Genomic DNA, 19,768 nt, shown 5'->3' on the forward strand with positions numbered 1-19,768 from the left:
CTGCAGCTGTGGCAACGCTGGATCCTTTAACCCACTGCACTGGGTTGGGGATCAAACCCATCCCTCCACATTGACCTGAGCTGCTGCAGTTGGATTCTTAACCCACTCTGCCACAGTGGGAATTCCTGCTTTCCCCCACTTTTTAAAGAAATAACATTATCTGCAATTGCATATAAGCATTCCTTTATTATTTCCCCTTCCTTGACTGGTTCATATTTCTTCGTATTTTTTGGCTAGTATTTTGTTAACTATATAGCTAGCATATACCATGGTATATTACAGCTTTTTTCTTTTTTCTGTTTTTGTTGTTGTTGTTTCGTTTTTTGGTTTTTTTTTTTTTTTTTTTTTTTTTTGCTTTTTAGGGCAGTATATGGATGTTCCCTGGCTAGGGGTCAAACTGGAGCTGCAGCAGCTGGCCTACACCACAGCCTCAGCAATGTGGGATCCAAGCTGCATCTTTGACCTACACCACAGCTCAGGGCAACACTGGATCATTAACCCACTGAGCAGGGCCAGGAAGCAAATCGTCATCCTCATGGATACTAGTCGGGTTTGTTACTTCTGAGCCACAAAAGGAACTCACTGGAGCTGATTTTTTGATTCAATCAGTAGGCATCTTATTTGGAAAATACAGACTGTCTCACAGTGCCTCCTTAAAGCTGTATTCTGACCTGAAAGCACACTTTGTACTTCTCGTTATTTATCACTTTCTAACTCTAGATTATAAGTATTTATTTACATGTCTAATTTTGCTTTTATACTTGAATATCCTGAAAATATCTCACTCATTTGTATGGCCCACAAGTACCAGCACAGTGTTTAATTATAATCTGTTGAAATAAAATGAAGCATATAAAGTTGGCTTGCCTCCAAGAACATCAATAGCTCCCCTTAGCATGGCATGAAAGGTCGTTTTTGATCAGGCCCTGGTCTTTGGCTAAGTCTCATCCACTGTCATTCTCTTCTACCCTCCAACTTCCATAAGCTCTAGCCACTCTGGCCCAGCTGCTGTTCACTCCTTTACTTTGTATGTCTTCTTCCCTCAATGCAAGCTACCCTTTTGATGGTATGGCAAACTCCTCACCATCTTCAAGCCATAGTTCAGACTTGTTTGTTTTGTCTTCCCTCAACAACCTTTTAAACTTCAGGAGAGTACGGGCCTGGTAGGTCTTGCTCACTGCTGTCTCTCCAGTGTATGAATGCAGATTGGGGGAATGAAGAAGCATATTAATATATAAATTGAAGTTTTGATTATTTCAAAGGCAGCAGGAACCCACAAAAGGATACTAAGCATTAAACGGTAATGAACAGGTTTTTGTTTCAGAAAATCACTATCATTGCTGACTGTGATGGTGGGAGTGGAGTTGGGAGGATTGGAAAAAGCAAGACTGGCCCTAAGAAATAAGATAGAATAAGCAAAAATGATGAAGGCCTGATTTGAGGTAGCATCAGTGAGGTTGGGAGGAGGAGAGGGATTTGAGAAAGACATGAGAGACAGAACAGCATGAATTAATGAAGTATTGGATGTTGTAATTGAGGTTGATAGGGAGTGAAGGATAAGTCCAGGTTTTTGGCTTCAAGATTCCATAGCTGCTAGTGATGTCTGGAACTATTATACAGTATTATATTTGTTTGTTTACCTGTCGATCACTCCCTACTTAGTGAGAAAGGGACCTTGCTAAAAAGTCTTTTTTATTAGCAGCGTTAGAAGGAGGCATGTAATAATTCAATGAATGGGTGAATACGCTGAAAATACTAAACAGATTATACGATTCAATAAGAGGCATGGCGATAGCAGAATCTAAGTATACCGTGCTCTGCGGGGTGTATCAACACCGCGAGGAAAACAACAGGTAACCGGCCACTAAGTTGCATTCTGCCTAATGCACAACTAGTAAGCTGACAATAAAGTTTATTTGAGCGTCGACGTGCCTCAACGTGGCCCCGCCTCCCCAACCGGAGCTACGATTGGTGGGCATTGGCCGGCGGCTGCCGATCCTAAAGCCAGGATTGGCTAAGGCCGCCGTCATTTCGGAGCGTCCCGGCTCCCGACGCCCTCTCGCCGCGTCGTCGGTGCCTGCGCCGCTCGCTCTTCCTCGGTTCTCCCCTCCCGGCTGAAGACCGGGGACCGGAGCGAGCAGACTGGGACCATGTTCCGACGCAAGCTGACGGCCCTCGACTACCACAATCCTGCTGGCTTCAACTGCAAAGGTGAGGCGGCGGCCTTGGGCCGGCCGCGTGTCAGTGACCCCGCGGGCCACCGCTCCCTCGGCGCCGGCATCCGGGCACGCTACCCGGGCCGTTCGCGGCCTTGTCTCCCCGGGACTTATCTTCTCCCACCCGCCGGGCACCTGAAGCTTCCTTGGCTTCAGAGCCCCGTCACCCGTTCTTTGTGTCCTTGCTAAACTCCGGACACCACTCTCACCTCCTGCCCGCACCCTCAGCTCTCTAGAGGGAAAGTCTTTTTTTCTCTTAGCCCTCAATGCGCTGGTTGCCGGGTCACAGGGTGACGCCGTGAGCACCTGCTGGGGGCCAGCGCAGTGCTGGAATCCGAGGAAGATGCGGCGTAACTTGAACACCAGTTAGTTCACTGCCTGCCAGGAACTAAGGGGTCGGGGTGGGCAGTGAGAACCCACCGAGCAGTTTGAGCTCAAATGTTAATGAGGTCCTGGGCTGGCAGTGTTGGGATACACGCGTATAATAACGGGCTAATTACAGTGTGTGGGTCGTGCAAAAAAAGTTAGCAGCAGCTGAATGGGGCGGTTGAATTGTAAATACGAAGGTATTTGGGATTTCACAGTGTTAAAATTGTAGAAGAAAAAAAAGTATTAAGATTGCTACCCCACTGTTACACAGCTACTACCCACCACTACTTGTTTTTTTTCCAGAATTCTTAGCCTGTAGTAGACTAGTAAGTTTGAAAGTGTTCAAGTACAACCTGGCATGTTCAGAAGATGGTGAAATTCTCAAGACTTCATAATTTGAATTCCAGCTTGAATTTTGAAATTGAAAATAATTTCCAAGCAGTCTAACAGTGTTTTGTTGATCTCCTGTAGAAGCATGTCAATTTATAGACTCTTGTTTTTCTACTTTGCCTTTTATTTAACAAAAAAGGTTCAAGGCAGTAGAGCTTAGAGCTGGATTTCAAATCTTTGAGCCTCAATTTTCACACTTGTGCGATAAGGATATTCCTACCGCAAGAGAATGTGAGGTACATGAACACCTATGAACTTTTTCATGAATGGTTTTAATATGCTGTAATAGTAAACAGTAGTAGTTGACTGTATCGCCTTTGTATTTATCATTTAATTTGACATCCCCCCCCCCTTCTTTTTACTGCTGCATCTGTGGCATATGGAAGTTCCCAGGCTAGCTGTTGAATCAGAGCTGCAGCTACCAGCCTACACCACAGCCACGGCAATACCAGATCTGAGCCACATCTGCAGCCTATGCCTCAGGTTGTGCCAATGCTGGATCCTTAATCCACTGAGCAAGGCCAGGGATTGAATCGAATCTTCACAAAAACGTCAGGTCTTAACCTGTTGAGCCACATGGGAAAACCATCCTTTAATTTCTTGTACTTTATTATTGCTGTAAATTTAATGTTTTCCAATTCTTCCTCCTCCCTTCCCCAAAGGAACTTGGAAAATAACTGATATTTTAATAGCAAAACTATGTGCCAGATACTTTTAATCTTTAAATAATTTACTTAACCTTCATAACAGCCCTGTGAGGTAAGTCCTGTTATTCCCCCCCCCCCCGCCTCCCTCCCCCCGTTTTGTAACTCAGGAGTCTGAGGCACAAGAAATTTAGGTAATTAGCCTAAGTTCACATAATCACAAGATGTGTGTAGTCAGAATTTGAATTCAGGCCAGGATAGGAACAGAACATTTTTTAGATCTGTTAATTCAAAGTCTGCACTTTCAGGAGTTCCTGTCGTGGCGCTGTGGTAAACGAATCCTACTAGGAACCATGAGGTTGCGGGTTCGGTCTCTGCCCTTGCTCAGTGGGTTAAGGATCCGGCGTTGCCGTGAGCTGTGCTGTAGGTTGCAGATGCGGCTCGGATCCTGCGTTGCTGTGGCTCTGGCATAGGCCGGCGGCTACAGCTCCGATTCGACCCCTAGCCTGGGAACCTCCATATGCTGCGGGAGAGGCCCAAAAAAATGGCAAAAAGACCAAAAAAAAAAAAAAAAAAAAAAACCAAAGTCTGCACTTTCAGCTCCTACATCAAGCAGCTCAAGTAACTTACTATTTTGGAGTTAAAAAAATTCCATAAGACTATTTATTTTTGGAAAAGGAAGTGCTTTACTTATAGTGCTTTGAGTGATTTATATCATGTTTTTATTGCAGATGAAACAGAATTTAGAAACTTTATTGTTTGGCTTGAAGACCAGAAAATCAGACACTACAAGATTGAAGACAGAGGTAATTTAAGAAACATCCACAGCAGTGACTGGCCCAAGTTCTTTGAGAAGGTAATGGATTAGAAAGTAAAGTTAAAAGTACAGAGAACTTGTCTAAAAATTGTACTAAGACAAGCAAGCTTAAAATTTCCTTGTTTTTCTAAAATACTTAATAATGATCAGTGTTAGAAAAGCCAGATTTCAGGGATTTAACTTTTTTCTTTTCCATATTTCTTCTGTTTTTAAAGCAAATGATATTATCTCTTCCTATCAAGTATTTAGTACTAGCTAGAAATAATTTTGTTCCAAAACACTGAGGCTTCTTAAGTAAACAGAGATATATATTTTATAAGTGGTAAAAATGGCCAAAATCATAATTTTTACATTAAAAATATAGTAGAAATACACTTAAATATTTTATTAAAACAAGGCATTGTTGGAGTTCCTGCTGTGTACAGCAAGTTAAGGATCCAGCATTGTCTCTGCAGCAGCATAGCTCACAGCTGTGGCTTGGATTTGGATTCATTCCCTAGCCCAGGAACTTTTATATGCCACAGTAGGAGCCAAAAGAACAAAACAAAACAAACATTATTGGCATGTGTGAAAACTAAGATTATGTCTTGTTTATGCTTATATTTAACATACAGAGTTGTCCCATGTGTACAAAGGAAATAATCCTAAAAAAATCTGGATTAAAAAAATAATTATTTTTGTGTCTGGAATGATTTTCCCATTGATTTAGTTTAATTTTACTATCATTTTTGCAGAAAAGAGTTGTTCTCAAATTAGAAAAAAAATCACATTTTACAATATCAGTATTTACATTAATCATTTTCATCAGCTCTTTTACTTTGATGAGTAAGATCTTTAAGAATATGAAATGTGACTGGATTTTTCATTTGCTGAAGCAGAGTGTTTAGGTACCTAACTTTTCCTTAGAGATTTTATGAATTAGGGGATTATGTAGGTTCACACTAGTTCTCGACAATGGGCAACTTTATTAATAAATGGGATAACAGTGGTACCTATCTTGTAGGAGTGGCATGTATTGTTAATGAATGATATATACCTATGTGCCTGTTCACTGAGGTGCCTGCCTCATAGTAAAGGTTTATTAATTTCCCTGCCTCTACTTTTATTAATGCTACTACCAGATTTTTTTCCTTTGCTCTTCAAAAGTATTTTTGAAAATTTCAATAGGCTTCTTAAGACCTTGAAATGTATTGTTAGGATTTTATAGTTGCTTATGTTACATCTTATGGCTCATTCACGTGAACAAGACAATACAGAAGGGCATTAAGATAAAAAAACTTTATGATAAAAACACCCATAAGTGACAGTAAAATAGTATCAATTAAAGATTAATGTATTGGAACTTATGCAGATGTTATCTTTCAAGATGGTCTCTTTGGAATGATGATGTCATTATTTAAAGCACATTTGGAACTTCTTTTAGAATGACTTAGATCAGGAGACCTTTTTTGAATATCTTTAATACTGACAGGTTTGGGTGGGGTTTTTTTTTGTTTTTTGTTTTTTTTTTACTTTAGAAGGTGGATTTGCTTTTTGCATAATGACTAATAAGCAGGGGGATAAATTTTTTTTGTAATGAATTTTCTTTTTGTTTTTTAGGGTTGCACATGCAGCACATGGAAATTCCCAGACTAGGGCTTGAATCAGCTGTGGCTGCTGGCCTATGCCACAGCCATAGCAATGCCAGATCCTTAACCCACTGAGCGAGGCCAGTGATTGAACCCATATCCTCATGGATACCAGTCGGGGTTTGTAACTCGCTGAGCTCCAGTGGGAACTCTGGGATAAAATTTTTGATCAGAAAATGAGTTAGGGCTGAAAAGTGCTGATTCATTAATTATCCCCTAAAGGATTTCCAAAGAGAAGTTCCAGAAGTTTCGAGTAATAACATTGGTGGGTTTCTTGTTGTTGTTGTTCTTTTTGTCTTTTTAGGGCTGCACTCACTGCATATGGAAGTTCCCAGGCTAGGGGTTGAATCAGAGCTGCAGCTGCCAGCCACAGCCACAGCCATAGCAACATCAGGTTCGAGCTACATCTGCCAGCAGTGCCAGATCCCTAACCCACTGAGCAAGGCCAGGGATCAAACCTGCATCCTCATGGATACTAGTCCATTCTTAACCTGCTGAGCCATGACAGGAACTCCTGAGTAATAGCATTGTTGATGGAACCAGGTTTTAAGTCCCTAAGAGACTCATTGTAGGGATAATACTTATTTGGATATACAGCTTCTGACATTTATTCAAAATACTTTATGTCGCATGGCTTATTCTCTTCAGAGGTACTTCCACTGTTTAAGTAATTGGGTTTTGGTTTGGTATGTTATCCTTTTTAAAGTCCTTTTTATTTAATTGCTCTATGTGTATTGAGACCTGGAGTCAGAACGTTTAGGTTCAGATCCCTGGTTTAAGTTGTGTTAACTGTCAGCAAGTGTTAATCTCTAGTCCTCAGTTTTCTCATCTATAAAATCAGGAAGTTATTCTAAACCATTGGTGCCCTACCTGGAATCTACAAAAGTAAAAATTTCAAAAAGTGTGATGGGGATACTTCATTTCTTTTCCCTGAGTGCTATACTTAAATGTTTCCTTCCTTTGGGTTATATAATTGTGTCAAAAGCTTAATAAAATAGCGGAGTTCTTTTGTGGTGCAGTGGGTTAAAGATCTGGCATTGTCACTGAAGCAGCTATGGTTGCTGCTGTGGTCTGGGTTTGATCCCTGGCTCAGTCACATGCTGTAGACTCGGTCCCCCCACCCCCCGAAAAAAAATAGAGAGTTTAGTAATATAAATGTTGTAAGAAATCCTTAGAGATCCAAATAAGGTCTCTTTCAGCTTTACCAATTTTTTGAATTTGTGACTTCATAGTAATAATGAAACCATTTTTCTCCTCACAGTATCTCAGAGATGTTAACTGTCCTTTCAAGATTCAGGATCGACAAGAAGCAATTGACTGGCTTCTTGGTTTAGCTGTTAGACTTGAATACGGAGATAATGGTATGTTTTGTGGGAAATGTGTGTTTTAAAGATGGGGAGGAAAGGTGGAAAAGGAGGAGTGTAAAAATGTAGGGAACTTGCCAGTTTCTTTGTCTTACGTTGTTTTACCTTTGATTCATTTTAAGTTTTATACCTCCTCATTTCCCTTTATAGCATCTTTTTTTTATAAAATTTACATTTGTTTGTAATCATTCTCTTATATGCAGCTCCCACCCCTCAACTCTCAAATTGCTCAGAAAAGAATTTCCTTTTCTAAAATTAGAGAACTTCCTTATTATAAGCTATTAAAAGCACAGTTTTTCACTGATATTTAGACTTTTCTTTTAGAATTAGAAATGATATCTTCTGGAGAAGGCAAATTGAATGTCTACTCACAAAGTTACATTACTTTGGTGAATTTGTTATGATTAATGGTCTGCCCCTTAGCTTTTGAAGTCCACTTGTTGCTACTGTGCTAGAATTGATAGTATTTCTTCAGGTGTTGGTTGCAGCAGCTAATTTCACAAGAGACTGAAATATTCATCAAATGCAGATATTTACTGTAGGCCAAAGTATACTTGTTATTTATGCTTAATGTTATTTTATTACAGATCCTTGTTTTGTTAGGAGGTTTTGAATATTAGTGCCTATAGTAAAAATAGTTTTCCAGTAAACGGTTTTGCGCACTAGGCCATTTCATTTTGAAAGGCCTGCCAACATCCAAATGTAAGATAGAATTATCTTATCTCTGTCCTTTGTGTTTTATGTTGTTTTCTTTTATGGGACTGGCAGTTCCACTCCTCTTAATCATCTGCTTTTGAAGCCTTTTTAATATATTTGGCTTCTCCCTTTTCCTCCCATCCTGTTCCCTGCTATCTTTTCCCATGTCTGTTGTATCTTTTCTTCTCTGTCCGCACTGCTGTCGCCTTCCCCAGTTTAGGCCCTTGTCACTTTCTTCTGCAATGATTGTAATATCTTTCATTCTAGTCTCCCATCAATGTCACCCTCTATTCTCATCCACATGGCCCACCAAGCTGATTTTTTGAAACATAAATGTTTTAGAATGCTATGCTTTGTTTCCAAAGAATACTTTTTTGTATTCAGAAACACCATTGATTTCTATAAAAGAAACTCCAGGCTCCTTAGCTTGGTATTCAGAGCTTTTGATAACTGGTATCCAGCCAGTATTCACATAATTACCATCCCAGTCAAACTAGGACAGTGGTGTTTCCTATTTACATCTCCTTTTTTTTCTCCTTTTCTCTTTGCTTACACTTTCATTTGGCTGATATGCTGTTTCAGTCTGCCTCTACACATATGAGTCCTACCCATCTTTGTAAGGTCCAGCTCAAATGCCATTTAGCAGCAGTAATAATCCTTTTGAACTTTTATAGCTTTTTAAATCATTCGCCATTTTCCATCTTGCTTAGGTCTTACTTACCTCGCTAAATTGTAAGATGATACTCACCTTTGTTTCCTATGTGGTACCTCTTTTAGTTTCTTGTTGCTGTGATTACAAATTACCATAAACTTGGTGACTTAAATCACAGTATGTTAGGACTGAATTCAGTTTGTCCACAGGACTGGTTCCTTTTAGAGACTCTAGGGGAAGATTGATTTCTTTGTCTTTTCCACCTTCTAGAGGGGGCTTACATTCCTTGACTCTGGCCTGTTTATCTTCAAATCTAGTAGCATAGCATTTTCTAATCTCTCTATGACCCTGCTTTCACTGTCACGTCTTCTGTGACTTATCTGGCTCTATGATCTGGCCCTACCTTGATGATCCAGAATAAACAAAACCTCCCCTCCACCCCCACCCCATCCCCCTGCATTTCAAGGTCTTTAGTCAGATTCACAAAAAGAAATAACATTCATAAGTTCCAGGGATTAGAATATGGACATCTTTTTTTAGAGGGGGCAGTAATGATTCTCTCTGCCACAGTACCTGACATAGTTCCTTGTGTACAGATATGCTTTTCAACTTTAGTGTTTGGCAAATGTAGTATATGAATGTTTACATATACTGCTGTGGAGCATCACCCAGCTTTTTTGCTGTTTCCTCAGACTTCAATTTCAGATATATTATGGCACAGGTCTTTTTTCATTTGCTTTTTTTTTTGCAGCATATGGAAGTTCCCATAGCTCATGGCAACACTGGATCCTTAACCCACTGAGCGAGGCCAGGGATCGAACCTGCATCCTCATGGATAATAGTTGGTTTGTTACCACTGAGCCGCATCAGGAACTTCCTTATGGCACAAATCTTAAGGAAAGTTCTGAGACTTTTATTTTTTTTTTTACTAATCACTGTAGAGTCTTTAGCAAAATCTGTGCTGGTCTGAGTTGATAAGAACATTGTGTTAATTTGCAACAAAGTATTCTCCAACTTCTCAAGTATTTTTCATCTATTCCTTCATAAAATTATAGTCTCATCTCAATTTGTACTTCACCTTCATTTAGTTCATTTGTCCCATTTTTATAATACCTCAGCTTAGGTTGCCTAGATACCAAGAACAGTCGGTGCCACATGATTATGTATCCCTGTAGTGAACTGTATCTCTTTAAGTACAATTATTTCTCAGTGATTACATGGCCTTTTTAATTTTTTTGGCTACACTCACTGAATTTGGAAGTTTCTGGGCCAGAGATCCAACAGGTGCCATAGTAGTAATGACTGCCAGATCCTTAACCTCCTAAGCCACAAGGAAACTCCCTTAGCATAGTCTTCCTCAATATATAAAAAAGACTTGAGTTTGTACCTCTGCCCCTTATTGGTAGGAGGCATTGTTGTTCTTTTGTGGTTTTACATTAATATATTGCATTTTTCTTGACTTTTAAGTTATTTTAAATTTTTGTTTGTTGATGAACAAACAAAATTTTTGTTTGTTGTGAACATTGTTTGTGCCTTAACATTTTTAAAAGACTTTTGTTGGTTTGTGAATTAAGGTGATTAAAATCTGACTTAAATATTTTTCTTTTAATATGACATAATTTCAAATTTACAGAAAGTTTGCAAGAATAGTTAAAAGGATTTTTACATACCCAGATTCTGCAGATGTTATTAACATTTTATGTCAATTGTCTTACCCATCTCTTTGCTTTTTCTAAACAATTTCTTTTTTTTTTTTTTTTTTTTTTGTCTTTTGTGTTTTGTTGTTGTTGATATTCCTTGGGCCGCTCCCGCGGCATATGGAGGTTCCCAGGCTAGGGGTTGAATCGGAGCTGTAGCCACCGGCCTACGCCAGAGCCACAGCAACTCGGGATCCGAGCCGCGACTGCAATCTACACCACAGCTCACGGCAACGCCGGATCGTTAACCCACTGAGCAAGGGCAGGGACCGAACCCGCAACCTCATGGTTCCTAGTCGGATTCGTTAACCACTGCGCCACGACGGGAACTCCTCTAAACAATTTCATACTAAGTTGTAGATGATTCTTTTAAGTACTCTAGTGTGCGTTTCCTAATAAATGTCATCCTCTCACATAACTACAGTACATTTATCAAAATCAGAAATTAACTTTGATTCATTACTGTTATCTATAATTGTTACTCATATTTCAGCATTTGTCTCCATAGTGTTTTTTATAGCAAAAACAACAAGCAAACAAAAAGCTACAAAGCCATCCTGGGCCATGTGTTGGCATTCTCCTTCATCTCTTTAGTCGTCTATAATCTGGAATGGTTACTTAGTCTTTGCTTTATGACATTGACATTTATTTTTTAGAATGTTCCTCAGTTTGGCTGTGTGTTATATTTTTCTCATGATTAGATTCAGGGTTTGTAGTCCTGTTAAAAGAGTAACACAGAAGTTATGTTATGTTCTTTTTAAGTGCATCATATCACGAGGCATGGGCTAGTGTTATGCCTGAATATTGATCATGTTATTCTCATTACCTGGTTAAGCTTTCCTCAGTGTAAAGTTACTATTTTCCCCTTTGTAAAAAATGTATATCTTGTGGGGAGATACTTTGAGATGATGTCTCTGCTCTTGCTCCTCAAATCTTAGCATTAACATGCATTTTATGATTCTTGCCTGAGTCAGTTATTGTGTTGATTATGATGGCTAGAAGGCTTTTTTCTAATTCTGTCCTTACTCTACATTTATTTTTTGACTTTCCACTGTAAGGAAGAGCTTTCCCCTTTTACCAAATTGTTTGTTGGCTTATACAAATCAGTGTAGATAAATGGATTCTTATTTTACTCAGTGGGTCTTAATCCTTTTTTGTTATCATTTATTTTGTTGTTTACACTATTCCTGATTTGGCCAATGGGAGTTCTGTTAAACTAACTTCTGTCTGACTTAAATTTTAATGCTTTTATTTTTCCTTTTGTTTCATTAGCAAACCACATAAGCACTACAGCCAAAGATGGCATTTTGGGCACTAAGTTTAGTGAGTTACTATTAAATATTTTTATTTGTAAAGTCTTCTGAAATATTATTATTTTTCAGGTAAAAGCAATAAAATCTACTTTGGAATTCCACATTTTAAGTCTCCATAAAAAAAATTTAGCTTTGTATATGATGGTGTGCTTTAAGTGCTGATTTTTTAGAAAATCCTGTAGACAGGATTCAAAATAAAAGTTGGGAAGAAAGTTACTTTTTAGAGGGTTTGTATTTAGTCTCATGTGATTTTTACTTACCCTCTTCTCATCCTTCTACCCCTACCAAGTTTCAGAGAAAGCTGAAAAGCAGACTTTCCTAAAATTTAGATAGTGTTTAAAATGTTTTACTTTCAAGAAATGTTAGTGAAAAGATATTTGTGTCAGATAATCATTTTAGCTTAATTAAAAAGCTATGGTCATATTGTCTTCAGTAGATTTTTTTTTAATAGCAGAAAACAATTTTGATTAGATGAGTTGTCTTATGCTTAAAACCCATTTGGCTCAGTTAAATTCAGTAAATAAGTAATGTTGGTTTTACCTGAAGTTGAAGTTCTACACATTGTATTTTTGCCTATTTTTATAGCTGAAAAGTACAAGGACTTGGTACCTGATAATACAAAAAATGCTGACAATGCAGCTAAAAATGCAGAGCCATTGATCAACTTGGATGGTAAGTTTATAAATGCATAAAAATGATCATCAACAGTTTTGGTTTTTCACTTTCTAAAATGAAGTCTAGGTTTACTTGGTTTCGGTAAATTAAGAATGTTTCATGCAGACAACATTTGTGTTGATATTTTATTTTCTATGATTTTTTTATTGTCAGTTAAAATGCATTTTCTCCCTCCCCTTGTAGTTGAGTATCTAAATGTTAAAGTGCTCTTCTTTTATTTGCTTATAGTAACTTAGGGGTTTTGATTTGTATTTAATCATGGTGGTGATTGTCTTCCTGGGTGCAGAAAATATTTTTTTCTAATCTAATGACATAATAAGTGATAAAATTTTTCATTATTTTAAGTCCCAGGTGTCTAAGTAATTCTTACTCCTTTTAAAACTGTTAAGATTCTAATTACTTAGATTATAATATGTTAAATATTCTTTCACTGACTAACTGTGACCTGTAATTTATGAGTTACCCTTATGAATTAACAAGCTGCTTGGATGCTCAAGAACTGCTGCTTAGAGAAAAGGTTTTGGGAAAACTATCCATTGAAGGGAATCTGTGTATTAAAATTAATAGCTTTGGGAAGAAAGGTTAATTAAAAGTACTATATAAATGGTCCTTGCCAAAAAAAGTTAACAGGACAAACCTCATATGAGTTAATTTAATCATTTATTGAGTTGTTCAGTTTGGTTGATTCGTAGGAAAACTACTGATCTTACCCGTTTACCTAACTGATGATACCTAAACTGTTTTTGTCAGTGATTTTAGATATTGAGATTTATTGTTACTAGAAAATAAAAATGTCTTTTGCAAGTTTAAATGTTTACGTAAGTTTCTGTAATTACATGCTTGCAGAGCTCTAAGTTTCCATTTTTAATCTTTTTTTAGTAAATAATCCTGATTTTAAAGCTGGTGTCATGGCTTTGGCTAACCTTCTTCAGATTCAGCGTCATGATGATTACCTGGTAATGCTTAAGGTCAGTTTCATATTCTTGATGCTTAATAAAAACTCTCTATATAATTTAAACTCTTCATTTTCTAAAAATAACTATGTTTGGTATTTAAATCTACAGTTGAATGACTAAAGTGTGAAGGAGTGTGGGACATAAGCAGATTTCGTGAATTCATTGATTTTAGATTACTTAATATTACCTAACAACTAGTATCAAAGAGTGTTCACTATGCGCCTGCCACTGTGCCTAATTTTTATCGAAGATGATCTCATTTAATCCTTCCAACAATCCTAGAGGAAGATGCTGTTATCTTTTTTAATGTGTATATGAAGAAACAGACTCAAAGATGATAGGTAAATAATATTCAAGGTAACACAGAACATGATGGTCAGGATTTTAATCTAGGCACCCAACCTTGTAGTCCATTCTTTGTCCTACATCACCCTACTTCTGTTCAATCAGTCCTTTTAGAGATTTATGGTCTGTATTCATTAAGATCATATAAAATGCCAAATTAGCAATGGTGAACTTAGTCAAAAACATAGCCCCAAATCTCTTTGAGGAATGAATATTTCTGCCCTCCAAGCGCCCCCTCCTAGATAGGCCACTTAGTGCATACCTTCCATCAGGGAACCCAAGTCTGAAAGAAGTCTCTTTTTGGTTTTTTTTTGTTTGTTTTTTCTGTTTGTTTGTTTTTGAGTTTGTTTCTGTTTTATAAATGAGTTATTTTGTATCATTTTATTATATTCCACATATAAATAATATGATATTTGTCTCTCTCTGACTTCACTTAGTATATAATCTTTAGGTCCATCCATGTTGCTGCACATGGCATCATTTCGTTCTTTTATATGGCTGAGTAGCATTGCATTGTGTGTATGTGTTATACCACATCTTCTTCATCTGTTTGTCTGTCCATGGACATAGAGGTTGCTTCCATGTTTTAGCTATTGTAAATAGTGCTGCAATGAACATTGGGGTGTGTATATCTTTTTGAATTATGTTTTTTCTGGGTATATGCTAAGGAATGGAATTGCTGGAGCATATTTAGTTTTCTGAGGAACCTCCATACTGTTTTCCATAGTGGTTGTACCAGTTTACATTACCACCAACAGTGTAGGAGGGTTTCTTTTTCTCCATACCCTTTCTAGCATTTGTTATTTGTAGACTTAACTAATGATGGTCATTCTGCTGACTAGTATGAGGTAGTATCTCATTGTAGTTTTAATTTGCATTTCTCTAGTAATTATTGATGTTTAGCATCTTATGTGCTTTTTGGCCATCTGTCTTTGGAGAAATATCTATTTAGATTTTCTGGCCATTTTTTTATTGGGTGTTTTGTTTTTCTGATAGAAAGGTGGGTGAGATGTTTATTTTGGAGATTAATCCCTTGTTGGTTGCTTCATTTGCAAAGATTTTTTTGCTTTTGTTTTCATTTTCATTACTCTAGGACGGGATTGAGAAAGATATTGCTGAGGTTTATGTCAGGGAGTGTTCTGCCTATAATCTCTAGATTTATAGCATCCAACATTACATTTAGGTCCTTTAATTCATTTTTGAGTTTATTTTTGTGTATAGCATGAGAGAATGTTCTGATTTCATTCTTTTGCATATAGCTGTCCAGCTTTCCCAGCATGACTTATTGTAGAGACTGTCTTTTTTTCTTTGTATATTCTTGCCTCCTTTGTCATAGATTAGTTGACCATAGGTGCATAAGTTTATCTCTGGGCTTTCTGTCTTGTTCCACTGATCTATATTACTGTTTTTTGTGCCAGTACTGTACTGTCTTGATGACTGTAGTATTGTAGTGTAGCCTGAAGTTAGGGAGCCCAATTCCTCCAGCTCCTTTTTTCTTTATCAGAATTGCTTTGGCTATTTGGGGTCTTCTGTGTTTTCATACAAATATAAAATTTTTTTGTTCTAGTTCTGTGAAAAATGCCATTTGTAATTTGATAGGATTGTGTTGAATCCATAGATTGTCTTGTGTAATATAGTCATTTTGACAATATCGATTCTTCCAATCCAAGAGCATGGTATGTCTTTCCACCCGTTTGTGTCATCTTTGATTTCTTTCATCAGCGTCTTACAGTTTTCAGAGTACAGATCTTTTGTCTCTTTAGGTAGGCTTTTTCGTTTTCAGAGTACAGATCTTTTGCCTCTTTAGATAGCGTATTTTACCGTTTTGATGCGATGGTAAATGAAATTGTATCCATAATTTTTCTTTCTGATCTTTCATTGTTAGTGTATAGGAATGCAAGAGATTTCTATAAATTAATTTTTTATCCTGCAACTTTACTGAATCCATTGATGAGCTTTAACAATTTTCTGGTAGCATCTTTAGGATTTTCTATGAGTGGTATCATAAGATCTATTTCTGAGAGGAAAAATATACTACAGAAGATTTTTGTCAACTAATTGTGATAATCTAGTGGGAGGAAGGGAAGGGCAGGGAAATGGTACTTAAGATACTAGACTTGGAAGTTATTATAGAAATTATTATTAATTTTATGAGAAATTAAAGAGCTTTAAATTACTTTGAACTACTTTGCAAGAAATTGAATAATTTCACTCTACCCACAAGAGATTAAGCCAATTTATTTTCCTTTTTAGAATTCCATGTATTAAATGACAGTTGTAACAAGGGCAAGACTATTCTGTTCCTAGATTATTATAATTCTCTATGCTGGATCTGAATGTTAACTCAGATTTTTTCAACTCAAATTGGATGCCAAGAGACAAAAGTGGTTTTTAGTGAAATTTAGCTCTTTCAAAGGCTTGTTACCTTACTTGGGCAATTAGAGAAATTGCTTTGAAACACTACACATGATATGCTACATTTTGTGTCAGAGATTGTGTTTGTGTGTATTGCATGTGTGTGCATATCCCTGAGCATGCTTGTAATTTGATAGAGTCCTTGTGAATCTACATAAGGATCTGGTAGCAGTAATTGTTTTCTGAAAGGATGGCTGATGCTTGGATAGGAAGGAGACCATCTTTTTCACCATGTATGCTTTATTTAAAATTTTTTTTACCACACAAATTATCTATTCAAAAAAATGTAATTGTTAGGAATATCATTCTGCATTATTGAATATTAAAAGTGGTAACTTTGTTATTTTATTTTTAACTTATTGGGGAGTTTAATGAACTAGATGTTTCTTATTTCATCAAATTGGTCATCCTTATTCTCTAAACTCAGAAGGAAAGATGACAGACAATAAAAAGCAAAAATAGTATTTTGGGTTTCCGTAGGCAATTCGCATTTTGGTCCAGGAGCGCCTGACACAGGATGCAGTTGCTAAAGCAAATCAAACAAAAGAGGTATGTATTTTTTTTGTTATAAACTCTATCACTGAAAGTTTCTTTTGGTTGTCAGCAGTTTAAACTTGGCATATGAATGCTTAAGATATCTATTCTGTGTTAGAACTGCCCAGCGAAAGAGTAGCTGACTTCAGTGGGATTGAATTTGATTCTTAAGCAAATTAATTGTATCCTCATTTTTTGACTGAAAAATAAACTTCATGTTCATCTCACTCATTAACTTGTAGATGCTCCAAATAGCACATCTCTAGTCTGCTACAAAGTACTACAGGTTCCCAGTGAAAGTTCATTAAAAAGAAGTTACTTACTGTGAATTCTGCTGGATTATTTTGACTAACTGCTGGAAAACAGGATATACCTCCACTTTGTTACTATTAACTTTTTCTATCTGTATCTTCACCCTTTTGTTTTTTCAGAGAAATCTCTTCTCATTTTATTCTTTCTATTTCCTAGCATAAACCATGAGAAAGTAACTTGTTAGTAATTCTGGGATATCTTTAAGAGAACTTCACCAGAAATCCAAATGTTGCTGAAGTTTCATTGATTGTGGATCAGTGCAGAGAATGTCCTCAGGGCTTAGTAGCTGCAGGTGTCTGATAATGCCCCCTCCTGCTACATAGGTGAATGTCTTGGGTACAGTCACTGTTCTGGACCCTGGTCCTTCTATGGTTCCTCCCCCACCCTCCAATTTCCCAGTATCTTTTGTCTTCTGACCCCACCTTTACCGAGGCCCAGCCCGATGTCAAAAGGTTATGAATGCCAGGGCAGTGTAGTCTCTGAAAGACACTGTTTCTTTTAAAGGATCTTACTGGCTTATTAATTATGTATGGATCTGGCCACTGGAAATTGGGTTAAAGCTTGTTTCATCCACATTAAAGAACAGACTATAAATTGTTCTGGCAAAATAAAATCATTCATTCATATGCCTTTGGTTTGGAAGGAAGTGCAAGTAGGACCATGCCAAATCTCTTTGCTCTTTGCAAAGTAAAATTCAGTTTAGTTTCAGTGCTCCAATAAATCTTAATTTTAGTGTCATCTTAAAAGCTACTATGCTAATAGTAATATAGTGGAAAAGTTCTATAGTTGAATGTTGTTTGTAATAACTAGCATTTGGGTCATGTGATCATCTTCAGGAGTAGCTGTTCCTAGGCAGTCTGTTGCCAGACAAAAGGAAAACAGAACTTCTCATTCCAAACTGACACAGAAGGCTACCCAGAACTTTTTTACTCTTGAGTTTTTTGGGTCACTGAATTTTCATACCCTTGTTTCTTTATACAGAATGCATTATTAGCAGTTTTAAAGTGTTTGGAATCTGATAGATTTCACATTAATTAGGCAAGAAATGAGTAGTGACAGTTTAACATTTGAAACATTGACGGTATGGTGACTTTTTTTGTAAATAAATTTTATACAGTATTATCAGTAGAAGGTCTAGACACTTTTCCTCATTTTTACTTGATAGTTATTGTGAACTCCATACAGTTTGGTGTCATCACAGTCACCATCTTTGGTATATCTGTATGTAGGTGCTGACTGGTTAGCTAAATGGTTTAGGTTCTGTTCATTTTCCTAGACTATGTCAAAGTAACTTTCAAATGAACTGTTGGGATTCACTGGTGGCTCAGCAGTAGCACTGTTAACTACTGCCGTGGTGCTGGTTCAGTTCTAGCCTAGGAACTTTTGCATGTCATGGGCATGGTCAAAAAAGAAAAAAGCAAACTGTTGAAAGTAAAATTATATATAGATAACGTGGAAAACATCATGCCAGCAGAAAAAATGTATATTAGATAAATTGGTGCAATTTATAAAGGCAAACTAATGTGCTCAGAAATAAACTTGCTACAGATGTGATAAATTCATTTGAGTAATAAAAAAAATGAAAAAAAAATAAAAAATAAAAGTTTTATATAGCATCTGGCCTTAAAAAAAAAAAGGAAATAAACTTGCTTGAGGAAGGTCATATTAAAAATAGTTTTCACTATGGTACAGTTAAGTGTTTGTCAGTTTGCTGCAGAGGCATAGGTTTGATCCCTGGCTTGAGAACTTCCATATACCATGGGTGCTGCCATTTAAAAAAAAAAAAGAAGAAAGGAAAGTCCTATTTGCCCTGTATACTGCTGCTTACTGTGACTAAAATGGGACATTAGCAGCCCTGCTCATCTTTCTTTCCATAGCAGTAGTGACAGCACTGCTGCAAAAAAGAAGCTATTTTATATACCTGGTCTTAAAGGATTGGATGTGTTATGGAATTAGCTTCTCACTACATGTAAAGGCCATTCTTTCCTAGCTGGCTGTAGTAGGGAAAAAATATCAAAAGTCAGATTTAAAGAGAAAGTTGTCAGGCACCTTGCCACTGTAGCTAAAAGGATTAAAATAACAGAAGAGCTAGCTGCTTTTCAATTTGAAATGAGAAAATGTGATTGTTAACTATATAGTCTGATTTTGTCTCTTTTTTTCTTAAGGGCTTGCCTGTTGCTTTAGACAAGCATATTCTTGGTTTTGACACAGGAGGTAAGAGATTTTGCTTTAATTCAAACTGTTTTTAGAGATTTAGTGAATATTTGGAGGAAATGAGAGAATAAATACAAAAGTTATTAATGCAGTGTTTCTTATGAAACAGATGCGGTTCTTAACGAAGCTGCTCAAATTCTGCGATTGCTGCATATAGAAGAGCTCAGAGAGCTACAGACAAAAATTAATGAAGCCATAGTAGCTGTTCAGGCCATTATTGCTGATCCAAAGACAGACCATAGACTGGGGAAAGTTGGAAGATGAACGTTTTAGGATTTCAGCTTCTCACCTACTTAGTACAATTGGGAACCATGTATACACTCTGGCATGTGTTTGGAAATGTCATGTTTTTGAGGGAAGAATCTCAGAAAATTGACTACATTCTATAGATTTACCATCATTGCTTTTTCTTTAATAAAGTTGGGAAAGTGATTTTTTTTTTATTGTTGTGTTTATGTGTGTGTATAATTGATCTCCTTCCTCCCTTGTGATTTAGGTACATGCCACTCCCCAACTTTGTTACTGATCTAG

At 37.0% G+C, this 19,768-nt stretch overlaps 1 protein-coding gene across 1 annotated transcript; it reads left to right on the forward strand.

The window, feature by feature from the left end:
• Positions 2,057 to 19,669, forward strand: C1H14orf166 (chromosome 1 open reading frame, human C14orf166). Its single transcript, NM_001243494.1, has 8 exons — positions 2,057 to 2,211; positions 4,351 to 4,475; positions 7,326 to 7,425; positions 12,372 to 12,458; positions 13,341 to 13,429; positions 16,658 to 16,726; positions 19,189 to 19,237; positions 19,347 to 19,669. Exons 1-8 carry the CDS (start codon positions 2,151 to 2,153, stop codon positions 19,499 to 19,501), a joined length of 735 nt encoding a protein of 244 aa, NP_001230423.1. The 5' UTR covers positions 2,057 to 2,150; the 3' UTR covers positions 19,502 to 19,669.

Source organism: Sus scrofa, chromosome 1, assembly GCF_000003025.6.
Source record: "Sus scrofa isolate TJ Tabasco breed Duroc chromosome 1, Sscrofa11.1, whole genome shotgun sequence".
Taxonomy (NCBI): Eukaryota; Metazoa; Chordata; class Mammalia; order Artiodactyla; family Suidae; genus Sus; species Sus scrofa.